General features: G+C 43.1%; 1 protein-coding gene across 5 annotated transcripts in view; it reads right to left on the reverse strand.

The window, feature by feature from the left end:
* Positions 1 to 4684: 4684 nt before the first annotated feature.
* LOC105013407 (protein shisa-8) overlaps positions 4685 to 15051 on the reverse strand; it is a 94335-nt gene continuing 83968 nt past the window's right edge. For 2 of the 5 annotated variants that reach the window (XM_020051225.3, XM_013135952.4), the window contains 2 exons: positions 5762 to 5839; positions 4685 to 5579 (listed from right to left, as the gene is read on the reverse strand). In XM_020051225.3, coding sequence (XP_019906784.2) covers positions 5011 to 5579; positions 5762 to 5839 — 647 coding nt within the window. In that variant the 3' untranslated portion in view covers positions 4685 to 5010. The remainder of the gene's footprint in view (positions 5580 to 5761; positions 5840 to 15051) is intronic. The other 3 variants (XM_013135953.4, XM_020051224.3, XM_013135955.4) reach the window with 3 other exon arrangements.

The following is a 15051-nucleotide window of genomic DNA, read 5'->3' on the forward strand; positions in this document are numbered from 1 at the left end:
GGCCTCTGCTGAATACTGACCCCACAAACTAAAGTGTTGAAATTCAGATTTGATCTTTTGTTGCCTCTTGCCTTTTTTATCCAGTGTGACTGATTGCCTTGAACCTAATATACAAAGAGGCTGACCATTTGTTTTGTCCTTGTGGTTCTCTTTTGGTGTTTGGTAGACGTCTGGGGGAATGTGTTTTGGTGTATACACTGTATACTATTTACATCTTGTACACGTCTCTAGTCATTAACTATGAATAAACTACGGCATTATAAAATGTACATGTGAATAGAGAACGTAACACCTGCAACAACGGGGATTCATTTCAGGTGTCAGAACAGTAATTAGTACAGGCCCATCAGCTCAGCTAATATAATTTAGCATCAAAACATGCAATGTTCCAGCACCTTAATTACCTTGTATCTCGGTTCTATCTAGACAGACTGGGCATATTAGAGGTGTCCAAACCAATTTTCGGATTCATTAAATATAGATTCAGGTTAGCAATGGACCTTCCAATGATTTGAATATAAATTAAATTAGATGGCTATTTCATTTCAAACAATCCAATTTCAGACTGAATAATAATTGGGTTGTTTTATTGACCATGTCTACAGGTATTGCAGGGTGCTTGATAGATTATAGGTTTAGGATGTCAATTAAGGTCTATATGGCTTCTTCCTGGGTGTCAAAAACCCGTCCGCTGACACTGTTGGATCGTGCCTGGAAATGGGGGGGGGGGGGGGTCTATGGTTCATAACTGAAGCTTGCTGTTGGCTCTAACTGGACCCTCTTGTAAGGTTCAGAAACAGAGAACCAGTAATGGTCCTGACACACATGGTGTAGTTGGGGGGGGGGGGGGGCCGTGGTACTGTAGAAAGTGTGGTCTTTTTGCGGCTAGAATTACAAATAGGCCTCCCCTCTATATTGTTACATGATGTCAGATAAACTCACACACTCCAGGGGTCCGAAACACATCTGCCAGCTAACATCCCGTTGAGACAGTTTCAGCTAAATCACCAAATTGTGTCAAAACAAGATAATTTGGACTCTGAAATCTGGGTGACGCAGACAGCAGGCCAGGAGAGCTGGTTGCTCTCACTCACTCAATGCAAAAAGAGAGAAGGTTGTGTTTTCTTCTGTTTAAGTCTATAAAAAGCCCTTATATAAACCACGTATTCAACATTTTTCACAGCAGACAAGTGGTACAGTATATATACACACAAGTACATAGCAATCAAAGGGAGTCTATTACCAATACCAAAGTATGGAAGAACACATGATTTGCAGATATAGGCTGCACAGGAATCACAAATCTTCAATCATCATCGTTAACTAACGTGTTGCCAAAGCACTTGAGTACAATGCATTTTTTGACATTGATACATGAGTGTATACATTTTAACCCAAAAAGCACAAACTTCAAAACACAGGACATTTTCTGGTGGTCAGGAGTTTGTGGCCTCCAGTTTCAAATCAGGAAGTACTTCATCTTTCATCAGTCGAACGCTACATTTTGGACAGAACAAATCTGAACACAGTACCAAAAAAGAAAATATATATTTATATCTGACTATATTGCTAAGGATGGAACCCAAGTAGTGTATGTCAACCAGATTGCATTCAGATAACCTGTTGCAGAATGCTTGTGTTTAAGGAAGTTTCACAAAGAACAGTCAATCAGCTTTTTGAGAGGTCCATATCCAATGTGATTAGTAGAGACCGAGTGTGACACTGTGCTGATGGTCCACACCTGGCAATTCCCACTGTGTGCTATCAGTGAGGTGAACTCAATTCCCCCTGATTAGAATTGGTTTGATCCAGCACCTACAACCACCGAAATGGTGGTTGTGAGATATACACCCCACGATGGCTCCTCTGTCCCGCTGTTCTGTAGTATTTACATTGTCCACTGTTAAGAAACTGAGGCATAATGTTAAGCCTTTGACAGCTTTAATGGGCTATTAGCTGTCCAACACAGCTGAGGCAATCCAGGCTCGTGCTATGTCAGCACTGGGGTTAGGATTCACCTTCCAGAGGTCGCTAGACTAAAATACATGTGGGACAAAAAGGCCCTTCTCTGGGGACAGCATGCTGTAGGTGAGTGTCACTGTTTAGAAAAGTCAGCAGCGTTTTGTCTTCCATGAGTCATATACTCATGTGGAATCGCAGGGCTTCTTTCTAATAGAGGAAAGCTAAGGTTTTAGCCTGGCGTCATCCTGGTGCCTTTGCTAGCCTTTCAGCTTTGGCCCCTGGCTGTGTTGGTCCTTGAGGCTTTCCAGAGGCTCAGCCTCCTCATGAAGACACCCTGGAGCCAAAACGATCCATGTGTCACAATGTCAATATCGCTAGTGCCAGCAGCCTGTAAATCTCAGATGGGGTGTCATAGGTGTTCACTCTTGTAGGCCAGTGCTTGTTTAGTTTTGCGTTTTCTTAAGTATGACCTTACTGGAACTCTGTCTGTGGAAGGTAATTGAGAGTTAATTAAGCATTTTTTTTTTTGGACGGTGATAGAGCTCTCCAAGTTCTGATTTGATGATTACATTTCCTCTGCCAGAGGAGGAACATTTCAAAAAGCTTTGTGAAAAGCTCAGGGGTTTGGTTTCTGAAAACAATTCCCCCAAATATATTTAAATATGTATTTTGGAAGAGCCAGAGATTGCCGGAATCTAATGCTCAGGTGGCATGCATCTTGGAACTCATCTCAGCACCACCCCACATTACAAGGATCCAGTCAGGCTCAGGCGAATTGCACATTATTGCTTTGCACACAAAATCTATTGCTTGTCACTTGCCCATATCCATTGCTTGTTCACAACCCCAAATGCATCCTGATGATAAAGCACATAGTCCATAGAACACTTTATACGACTGGGCCTTTAAGCTAAGAAGCAATGTGGCTAAATGGTAAACCTGCATGCAGTATGTAGTCTTCATATCCCAACACTTCTCTATTTATGATCTACACATTACAAAAACATGCCAGCCACAACAACAACTGTGATGAGTCCTATGTTGGTTAGAAAACACATTTAGAAATATTGACGCATGAACTATGGAAAGATAATCAAAACCCCCTCAATGAAATGTTACATAAACACACACCCCTAATTATCCTCCACAGCCAATTACAACATGAATGGCACCACTGACTACATTTAGTTCAAATCAACTAGTCCAAAGGATGCGACAGCAACTTAGAAAACAAAACCTCGGAAAGGGAATTATTTTGTAGCTATGCGAAAGCCCCGCCCCACCCCGCTGACACGGGGACTTGGGTAGTAGTTACGAATGTGCTCCGCTGTGAGGAGACGAGATGTCCCCTGGCTGAAGAACAGCTTGGAAGAACATGCAGGGGTTGGAAACCGGAGGCTTCCACCATCAGTCAGGCTCACAGGTGAGGGTGGGGGGGGGGGGGTGAGGACGGCAGGGTGAGGGTCTGACGGAGCTCAGGGACAGGCTGCAAGCTGGTTTGTTGGGAGGAGCTGGCAGCAAATGGTGTGTGACTCGAGTAAACGCAACTGACTGGATACCAACTGTCGACAGGTTTCCACCTGTCAGGCATGCGCCTAGCGTAGGTATTCATGGCAACATATTTACTTACGATGATAAATGAAGCTCGGGGGTTTTGGGGATCATTTGCAAGAGACTTCGCCGAAAGTTACGATGAAGGACAACGCTTGAGTGGGGTAAATGGTATCACATCTCCATGCAAATAGTTTTCCTTGTGGTCGACTGTTGAATGATTACGAGCCAGAATGAGCTACTTGCTCTCCTGTGTTGAACCTTGTGGATTATGAAAACTCATTATATATGTTAGCTGTTATCTTTGAACCCAGCTTTGTTTGAAGTGATTCATTATGCATTTGGAGGAACCGTAGAAAACTGAACATATAAAAGCCTATTTGAATATTTATATAATTATACTGTAGTGTGCATGCAAGTCATAATTTAATAAAACAATTTGTGTACAAGATTTTTCCTTCCTGAATTGCATTCGTGTTTGGACAAACCCTCTAACAGCAAGTCAAAGTTAAGATAAAAAATAAAATAAACTGCAACAGCAATGACCTTCAGTTCACACCTACATCTTCCCACTGATGCCTTCAGCAACATGCGGCCAACCCAGACAGAAACAGCCCCTTGTCCTGCCCTGGTTCCCCCCTCGTCCTTCCTGCTGGGGCCCTTTGTCTCTTGTGACCTGAGTCTGGCCGCTGAGGTGTCACGGACAGAGGCGGCTCTGTTCAACACGAGTGTGTCGACCTTGCTGATGATACCTGTGCCGTTTGCCCCTTCCATAGAGTAAGACAACAACAAACAACAGGACATTGAGAGGCATGGACGGGACCCCGACGGGCTCTCCCGGCACCGCCAGTGTGTGCACTTTCCCAGTTCTGCCCGGCAGGGGCTCTGAATCTTCAGGGCAGGGGAACGATCAGGAGGGTCCTCGGTCCCCCCTCCCTCTCGGTTGCGCTCTTTCCTCCCTGTCTCTTCCTGGTACAGATTTCCCAGGATGATATCTCACTGTGTTCTGGGCATAGGGTGATGGGAGCTGACAAGACAATGGCGATTGTCCCCGCTGATGTGAAGGGTCCAGGGGGTGCGTTAGCCATGTGTGCCACTCTGACAGGCTGCTGACGGTGGGGCGGTGTGCAGATGTGTAGAGGGGCAGGTGGGGGGTGCCAGGTGGGGGGGGGGGCAGGTGGGGTGTTGGTGACATTGTGGTCCCAGGGGTAGTAAACAGGAGACTAACCAAAACAGGGTCACGGTGGGACGAGAAAGCAACTGAGGTGAACCAGGTCTAGAGACAACACCAGCAACTTCCTGTGACCAGGTTCCGTCTTTACTGGGTGACACATTATGAACGACGAGGAAGACCTGGGATGTAAAGAGCAAAGGATCACACAGCTAGACGCTTTCCCCTGTCCGTTGCCCCCTGACCAGGGACAGGACTCACACTCATACCTTACCCCCGGTCCCACGCACTCCTCGCTTGTTCTTCAACTGTGCGAATGTCAGCCTTTACACTGTGACCTCGGTCTTGCTGTTGGTGGGCAGACCCTTGTTCTTCGGGTGCACGTGGGGCGACTGTCCATAGCCCAGGGGGTGCGAGAAGAGCTCTGGGAGAGTCTCAATGCTGAACTGCCGCTTGTTGGAGTAGGCCTGCCGGCGGCTGTTGGGCTGTTGGTGAAGCTGCTGTTGGTGCAGCTGCTGTTGGTGCAGCTGCTGTTGGTGCAGCTGCTGTTGGTGCAGCTGCTGTTGGTGTAGCTGCTGTTGGTGTAGCTGCTGTTGATGCTGCTGCGCCTGCCCAACGTGAGAGGCCGTTGGATGCTGGATGTGGCCTTTGCTGGGGTCCCAGGCTTTGAAGGCCGAGCTGGAGGTAAGCTGGTGGGTGTTCGTCTTGGAGATCTTGGGCTTGGGGAGCTGGCCAGCGGTGATGGTTATGGCCAGTGGAGCGTGGATGTCCGGAGGGGGCAGGAAGGGCTTGTCCTTGTGGAACGCAATGGGTTGAAAGGTGGGGGGCGAGGACTGGTGGCGGGTGTAGTCCACCATGGGGTAGCCCTTATAGTAGTCTCTTGGCTCGGAATCTGCTGCGAGAAAGAGAAGACAAAGGTGGGAGAGCGAGGGGGGTGTGGGGGGGGGGTTGGGGCAACACAATTAGTGATGTTCAGGTCAAAATACCTTTCAAGTACCTTTAATCTTTTCCTTCGTTTGAAGAAGGCATTCGCAACGTCTGTGGAGCCACATGAGTTATACGGGTCAGAATATCTACCTGGTACCCCCAGAGACCTCAACAATGTCCTCCTCTGTTCAGATACAGTAAGAGCTCTGTTATCCAGTGGCCAAACCCCTAAACCAAGTTAAAACAAACAAAACAACAATGAACATCTTTAGGGACCTGCTGCACAAGCATCTCCTTCCCAGTTAATCATGTTTTAAAGACGTGTGATTTTTATTCCAAACGCAAGAACAGTTCAATGACAGCGGTACTGCCCCGCATACTCTGGCCCAGGTTAATCAAACACACTGAGGAATGCTTCTCATATAAAATGTAAACATTCAGGCAAATAGCTCCAGTCCTACCTATTCCAGATTTTTGTCTGGTGTTCTTCTAAAAGGGAAGGATTAAGTTGTACATTAATCACAGTGCCCTTTGGCTCTGTCTCATATTCAGTTGAATCATCTAAACTGGGCAACCTGTCTGACATACCTACCCCGGCACGGAGGTTACGCTGCACAGAGTGCATAGTGGCTAACACACATGGAGACTTGGTTGTGTGTGTGTGTGTGTGTGTGTACATTTGCGCCCTGTACCGGTTAACATTGAATGAAGAGAAACGAGGTAAAAAAGAAAAAGCAACAGCAACTGGCACATAAGCGGGAGTTTTGAGGGGACTACCAATAGAGCGGGTTTGCGCTGTCGAGTCGCGTTAGTGAGGGAGTCCTGAGTGCTGCTCTGTGAGGTCACTGCCGCCAGCCTCAGAGCCCTCAGACACTAACAACCTTGTTCGCCTCGCTGTTTTGTCATTTTGGTTTTTCTTACCCTTTTTTGTGTTGTTCCTTTCCCCCCCCACCCCCTCAGCCTAGATGTGCATGTGTGTGTGCGTGCGTGTGTGCGTTTGTGTGCACGTGTGCCTGTCTAACTGCCTGAACGCTTGTTTGAATGTTTGAATGCAGATACTGGTGGAACGAATGCCCTGGAAATCATAGCGTGTGCCGATAAGCAAGAATGTTTATTTTTTTATCCGCTGTGAAAATTTGTATGAATGAATGTGTGTATGTAGATATAATCCGAAAAGGGTTAGTCAGTGGGGAGTAGTGCATGAAACGTGCTATATTTCATCACTCTGAAAGCTCTTTCAATCAGCTTTATTAAGAATACCCACAACTTTAAGTACATTTGAGCCATTGTATTCACCACGATATGTGTGAATACAAGGCCCAGTGCCCATACAACATTCAACATTCAGCATGAAGTGTCGACTGTAAGTGAACACAACCAATATAACGGTGTTAGCAAACATGCTGTCCTATTATATTGCACCTAGAACTCAATATCATCAATAACAGCAGTCTGGAAAAATGCTTGTTTTCCTAAAATAAATAATTCTGTAAAAACATTCAGCTTCATAGCTCAGACAGTCACGGCCTAGCTGTTAGCACGTCTTACTGCCCCTCTTCAGTCAGAGCGAGTGAGGTGTACATCTGACAGGTTTTCCTACAGCTTCACTTGTAATGTGGTCAAATACCAAACCACATTATCTACTGCCATTGACTGAGGAACCATTTTATCTGCTGTTTGGTCTGTAATGAATAGCCATAAATAAGCCCTTTTTTCAAACCTGAAAAATAACAATCTCACTTCCCACAAAGGAGAAAAAAAGCACTACATTTAAATGACCAAAAGACTACAATTTCAGGAAATAATTTTCACAAGGTATTAAAGGGTTATTATGATATAAATTACTGTGCTGTGAAATGGCCTGCTTTCATGTTGAGGGGTATAGCTTATTTGACAGGTCTTACAACGATTAGAAGATTGTGTTGCCAGTTACTTTATACATGCATATGTTCATACAATATAAAATATTCTAAAAGGATAAGCAGACCCTGCAAACATTCCCAATCTGTCACATGGTTTCTCTAAAGAATAGCAATCTTGCAGGTGCCATGTCATTGAATATATAGGCTACTGAAGACTTGCACTTATCCATATCTTGACCACATTTGTCACTACTAGTGAAAGAATTATAATATTAGCCTTAGTTAGCTTTAATAAATCTAGCTATATTGCAATTATACCTACCTTGCAATTCAGCTAAATGCAGTGGCCAGTGGGTTAAATAGATATGGGGTGAACATATTTGGATGAGAAAGCCAGTTGTTGTTCCATGTGAATAGCCACTTGGAGGTATGAAGCCGAGAGGGATCCCAACCCTTTTCCCACAGGGACCCCTATTTTTACATTTGATACCTTGTATGGTATTGTTTGGACTGCTATGGCATCTGAATAACGGCATTAGTGTGCTTTAAAGGGATATTATGTAGAAATGTTGCATTAAAATGTTTTGCATTCCATAAAATATGTGCAAACTTTGTGTAATAATAATGTTTCACAACATTCATTTCCTATAACTTATTTTAGGTGCTTGCAAAAGTGCAGCATTTCTGTTGGTTAAATTGTTTAACTGCACCCTGCATCCCTTCCATTGAGGTCACTAAGATAATCTACCCTCAAACAAACAATGCCAGACAGGGCAAGCGAAATCCATTTGGTCATTTCTTGGTTGCTAACATTTAGTTCACTCGACTTCTGTTTGCCTGAGATAAGAAGCACTAAATATTGTGGGGAATCGTTGAACCTCTAAATTGCTTTTTTATTTTCTTTTTCATTTCCAGAAATATAGTTTTTTTCTCTGAAAGCTGGTCAATCAATCTGAGTTTAGTAAGGGTACTATAAGTGTATAGTTGGTTTGAATGTGTACTGGTGTGGCTGAAATTCAGCTAACTTCCTTTAGATTGGAACAAACCAGGATATCCCCTTTATGTTTGCATTGTAGAGTTCATAACAGGGCACATTAATCACATAAAAATAAAAACATTTGTTTAATAACTCATCACACCCCCTTTAGATGATATGTACACCGATCACCCATAACATTATGACCACTGACATGTGAAGTGAATAACACTGATAATCTTTTTATCATGACACCTGTCAGTGGGTGGGATATATTAGGCAGCAAGTGAACATTCTTTCCTCAAAGTTGATGTGTTAGAAGCAGGCAAAGTGTAAGGATCTGAACGACTTTGACAAGGGCCAAATTGTGATGGCTTGACAACTGGGTCAGAGCATTTCCAAAACTGCAGCCCTTGTGGGGTGTTCCTGATCTGCAGTGGTCAGTACCTATCAAAAGTGGTCCAAGGAAGGAAAAGCGGTGAACCGGCGACAGGGTCATGGGCAGCCAAGGCTCAATGATGCACGTGGGGAGTGAAGGCTGGCTTGTGTGGTCTGATCCAACAGATGAGCTACTGTAGCTCAAATTTCTTACAAAGTTAATGCTGGTACTGATAGAAAGGTGTCGGAACACACATCTGTGAGATGTGCTGGACAAAATGGTCCGATCCATGAAGGCCCCACCTTGCAATTTCCAGGACTTGGATCTGTTGCTAACGTCTTGGTGCCAGATACCACAGCATACCTTCAGAGGTCAAGTGGAGTACCTGCCTCAACGGGTCAGGGCTGTTTTGTCAGCAAAAGGGGGACCTACACAATATTAGGTAGGTGGTCATAATGTTATGGCTGATTGGTGTATATGAACGAAATGAAGAAAAATTCTTTAAATAAGGATGGGGCCTCCTTACAAAACACATTCTTGGGTTGTGAACCCCTAGGATACGAACCTCTGATGTAGCCCATTCTGTAGCACTACAGTACTCACCCAAGTCTCAACATTACCGTGTAGATAGAGCATTCAGGCTATCTAGCTAGCACATGCAGACAATAGTTTAAAAAAAGCTTTGGGATGCAACCTAAATGCAGAAACAACAAGGTGCAACTTACCTGACTCAAATCCTGGCAAGTCCACCTTGGTGATGATGTTTTTTGGGTGAGGTCACATTTTAATTAACATTTTGTGGAGAGAGAAATTGTCTGCCATGTTTTTGGTTTTGATAAGAGAGCACACATTTGGTGTGTTGATATTTTACCTCACATGCTGTACTACTTCACTGAGCAGACAAAATTAGCCAAATCCCATTTAAGCCAATCAGATATCCGATTGCAGAAATCTCAGAAACAATATTATTTATAAGAAAGAGGACAGTAGCTCCCAAAATCCTCTTATAACATGTGCAGTGCCCTTGAGGATTTTCCAAAATAGGAATCTGTTTGGAAAATCGTAAAGAGTGTCCAGACAATTAATCATAGTCATGTGGAAACATTTCACATCTTCAAATTGTAGTAAATTGCCAACTACGGCTTTATACCTGTTTAAACCACAGACCGCAGTATTCATTTGTTCTGTTTACCAACTCGTGGAAGTTACTATGCTAGCTAAAGGAGATTTGGACCAAATGGATCCCAGAGAACAGTAGCAGCAGTATTTTCTCACTGTAAATCACGGATGTTCTAGGTTGACGGCACAGGAAGTCTGCAGTGAGGGAGCATATGCAGCAAAGGCAGGGGACCAGCAATGGGGGTGTGCTTCTCCATCCATTTCTCACCCTCTCCATCACTTTGTCACTCACACCCATTTGTGCCCTACTGGAGGTGTACAAGTTGCTAGGGTTTAATTAAGATACAGGGCTTTGACTACATCCGTTCCAAGGATCTACCAGTACACCTGCATTAGTTGGCTGGCGCCTGGTCCAAAACCCTTCTGAATGGCACTCTGTCCTCCCTGTGACTTTGCCCGTGCAGGGAACAATGACCTGTGTGGTTGTTCATTTGGGGATACAGGAAATGAGTATGTATACAGCTTCCGGAGAAAATGAAGAGACCACTGCACCTTTTTCTTTCTTTTCCAAAAATGTCAATGAGGAAGGTTTTGAGTGAGGAACAGAAGGGTTACAATGAAGAGACCACGGCAAATTGAACGCTTCTGTTCCTCACTCAAAACCTTCCTTTTCAACTTTTTGTATGTGTGTGTTAGCCTGTGTGTGTGTTAGCGTATGTGTGTGTGTTAGCGTATGTGTGTGCAGGCGTTAGTGAGTCCGCAGGACCATACGGCTGCCTGCTCCGTTTATGAGAAAATATTAGGCGAAACGCCCTTAGAGGGTTAGAGAGACTCCCTCTCTGAAGATCAATGGATTCAAATGAGATGCAAAGATGTAAATACAAAGTGCTTGCGTGTGGTAATGTAGCAGCCGTAAGGCACACCCTTGTCAGGAAGGGTCCGATGAGCCAGCATGCCAACCTGCTGTGCTGGTGCCTGGATGGCAGCACACCATGACAGCTCAGTGTGTGTGTGTGTGTGTGTGTGTTTCATGTTATGTAGAGGGTATGTCTGTTTGGGAGTTAGAGTAGCTCTAAAAAATGTATGCAGCACAATTAAAAGTGAATTCACGAAAGAGCGTACAGAGTCGTCTGCTAATATATTCTGTTTAGGATCCTACTGGTGAAACTATGCCACTATCAAACAGAAAATAATATGACCACGGATGGAGAAAAATAAAGGTTTGGATGAAAATGTTAATTTAAGTATTTTACAGCAAATGTCAACGACGACGTCATACACTTCTTGGCTTTTCAATTGAAGGTCCCTTGGTGCAATCAAGCTTATTTATTCAGTGAACAGCCTAATAAGATGGACTCCTCCATCTCTGGCATTTGAGAAGAGCATAGGAGCTCTGACAGAAGTTCTAATGACATTCAAACATAATGTTGCTTGCGATCATGTGTAAATGTACATTTGAACTTCTCTCTTTCCAAATTATTGGCATTGATGAAGATGAGCAAAAAGATCTGTATGAAATAACGGAAATACTGAGCTATAGTGTATGCCCCAAAAATTTCAAAGATATGTATACATTTACTGTAGGTGGCTTAATGTATGCATTTATCATGCCTTTCATTAGTTACAGTATATACACTTTTGTCAATTGCTTGAGCACCTACACAAGTAGGTACCAACTGAAAGACTGGTGGCCAAAATGAAATATTTAAATATTATTCTACACCACTTTTTGATTGTCTCAGTATATTGGACTCACTCTGTCTTAAATCAGTCTCGGACAGTGAGGACGTCTAAATTCTGCCCCAGACCAGCCAAGATCAACCAAGCCATAAAGAGCACACAAGTATTTTCAAAAAGTCTAGCAAAACTCTGTCGGGTTGACGCGGTAACAGGCATTGTATTTCTTCCAAAGCCACCTTGCAGCTACTCTCACTTTCTGTTTGCTTCATGTTGACCTGCCATGCACTGCTGGCTGTTAGCTAAATGGCCAGTATTTTCACTTAAGTCATTATAAACTTAAAAACTAACCAGGTAAAGTTCTTTATTTTGGAGCTTACCAATATGTTATTTATGTCTTCAACCAACTCTTTTTCATCCAACTTTTCTACGCGGAGACATGTACAAATTTTAACATGAAGGAGAACTATTGCCTTCTGGTCAGAGTTAGAAGTTCGGGTTCAGATGCAATAGGCAAGGGTTATCTTAGTGTAGAAAATAAAAAAAACTGTTTTTGCCACTAGGCAGAAATTATAATAGTAATGTTTGCTCCCCTGCACAGTCTGTCTAGCTGGACAACCTTTCCATGGTTACAGAGAAGAAAGGCTGCTGACCTGCTAAACTTGGGTAACATTTTCGGCAGATAGAGACATTCAACTGGTTTAACCATTTGAGTTCGGAATCAGAGCTTAAGTCCTCACTTGTGGGGTTTGAGCAGCAGACAGTTCCTGTCGGTAGCCCTGAAAAACTGAAAACCCCATGTCATCGACAGACTCCATTACCTTCAATTTTAGACTAAAGAATCTGCCGGTGACTATACATTGTTTACCAGGGGAAATCTGGAGTTGGTCCTGGCAAAGTCTGTAACTGGCAAGTAAAGAGTGTACAGATATTGTTATTCATGTTGGCACCAACAATGCTAGGATGAAACAGTCAGAGGTTACAGAGTAGAACATAGTGTCAGCATGTAGGTTAGCTAGAAAAATGTGTCTGGATTGAGTAATTGGCCCTGGCTCCTTCTCAGTTAGGGTTAGACTAACAACTAAAATGCTGGCTGGAAAAGCAGCTCTGCCCATCACAGGAGTGTGTAGATAACTGGCTCTCTTTTTGAGACTGGTTCTGCAGCTGATCTGGATTCTGTTTTAAAGCTTCGGACACCTCCCACATTAATTTATTGATATGCTCATCATCTGCAGATCAATGCAAAAACATTGATGTGATCCAATAGGTCATGTTCTCTTTGAACCTTTACCTGGCACAGCCAGAATAGAACTGGCCACCAATCAGGTTTTTTCCTAAGTTTCAACCCTACTAGGGAGTTTTTTCCCCAGTCACAGTGCATTAATTTTTGTTATTTGGGTTTCAGGTTGGGTATCTGTAAAAGCACTTTGTAACAGCTGCTGATTTAAAAAGTGCTTTATGAAACACATTTGATTGATTGATATGCAGTGGAGCCCTTACTTGGCATGATCCCCCTCACCCACCACAGTCCCCCCTGGCCACCACAGCCCCCCCTGGCCACCACAGTCCCCCCTGGCCACCACAGTCCCCCTCACCCACCCCAGTCCCCCCTGGCCACCACAGCCCCTGCCAGACAGAGATGTAAATATGTCATGTTTTCACTCAGCAAAACATCTGTCAGACACAAGATGCAATACAGGATTGGGACAAAAATTTTGATTTGTAACCTCCTCCTCTGAAAAGAAAATGCAAGCACTAAGAAAAGCAGCAATAGGAACAGCAGATGAGTAACAGGGGATGCCAGAAAGTCAGAGTGCAGAAGAGCTAACAGCCACAGGTCTGTGCAGGGTTGGCGGTTGCAAGCTGGCTAGCTAAGGTTAGGTCTTAGCATAGCCAAGGTTGACTAGCATTAGAACTTAGCAGCATCCTTACTAAGAGGTTCGGTGGGTGTCAAGACTGAGTTAGCTAGCTATTTAACAATTATTTCCAGTGAATGGATGAGCTAACTATGTACATACAGCTCCGGAAAAAGACCACTGCGCCTTTTTCTTTCCTTCCCAAAAAAAAGTTGAAAAGGAAGAGACCACTGCAAATTTTGAATTATTTTGGAAAAGAAAGAAAAAGGTGCAGTGGTGTCAGATTTTTTTCCGGAGCTGTATGTTGAGGCTAGTTACTGTAGGTAACTTTAGTTAGCTTAGCTAAAAGTGTTTTGATTGACCCAACCAGGCAATCCAAGGGCTGAGTTTACTGGGAACTGCTTCTACCGTATGTAAATAAAGAGGTTAGATATTGTGGTATTAAGCAAATTATGCAATTTGAGGTACTATTATTTCCTCACAGTCTTGGCCTTGTGTCATTCTCGCCCCTCCCCCTTCAGTCTTGGTCTTGTCTCATTCTCGCCCCTCCCCCTTCAGTCTTGGTCTTGTCTCATTCTCGCCCCTCCCCCTTCAGTCTTGGTCTTGACTGCGACCTGCTCCTTTACTCGCTGTCCAAGTCTTGTTTTGGTCTCAAACACACCTCTGGAAATAACTGTTTTGCAACAAAATAATCCTATTTTGCTCATTAGGTTATGCTACAGATCAACTGAACCCCAGTTTCATTAAAAGTATCTTAGCAATTGACAAAAATCACACATTAACACATTACAATATCTATGAATAATCCCACATTATATTAGAAAAACTGTTAAAGATGACTGCTGATCCCTTTGTCAAATGCCATAATGTCAACTGAAAACAACTTCTATTACACAGTATACATGATAATTTTTTTCAGGTATTCTTACATGCTACATAAGCGTCTCATGCACTTTGTTATAACAGGGTATTATTTCATTTAACAACATCTGTGTCGCATAATTACCTTGAATGGAATGATGGTCATCATAATCTTGTCATATGTTCATATATTATGAGCATAAACATTTTCTGTAAATTGCAGGCATTTGAGGTTATTGAACAGTTTTGAATGTGTTTACATCATTATGATTTTTACATGTTTATTGGCAAATTCTCTTACAGCAACTTAAACAAAAGGAAAAAAAAACAATTATGGTTAATTTTCTTGATCAAGGACTGAACAACAGATTATTCACCTTGCTGGCTCAGAGATAGAAACATTACGGTTTCTGGTCAGATTCTCTAACTGCTATTTCATCTGCCCAGCTCCACTGAATTTAGAGAATGACAAAATATAACAATTCAAAGGATCTACAAGAAACATGAGAAAAGTGGAGCACAATGTTATATTTATTTATATTGACATTAGACAATACATCGCTCTTAGTTGGACCATGTCCAGATATAAAAATGAGATTATAATAATTTGCCCAAAAAATACAAAAATATTCTAACATAATGGAAACAAACTATTCATATCAAATCAGTATTATTTTGACACAACAGGAATAGTGGCAGATGTAAAAAAA

Source organism: Esox lucius, chromosome 11 (genome assembly GCF_011004845.1).
Source record: "Esox lucius isolate fEsoLuc1 chromosome 11, fEsoLuc1.pri, whole genome shotgun sequence".
Classification (NCBI taxonomy): Eukaryota; Metazoa; Chordata; class Actinopteri; order Esociformes; family Esocidae; genus Esox; species Esox lucius.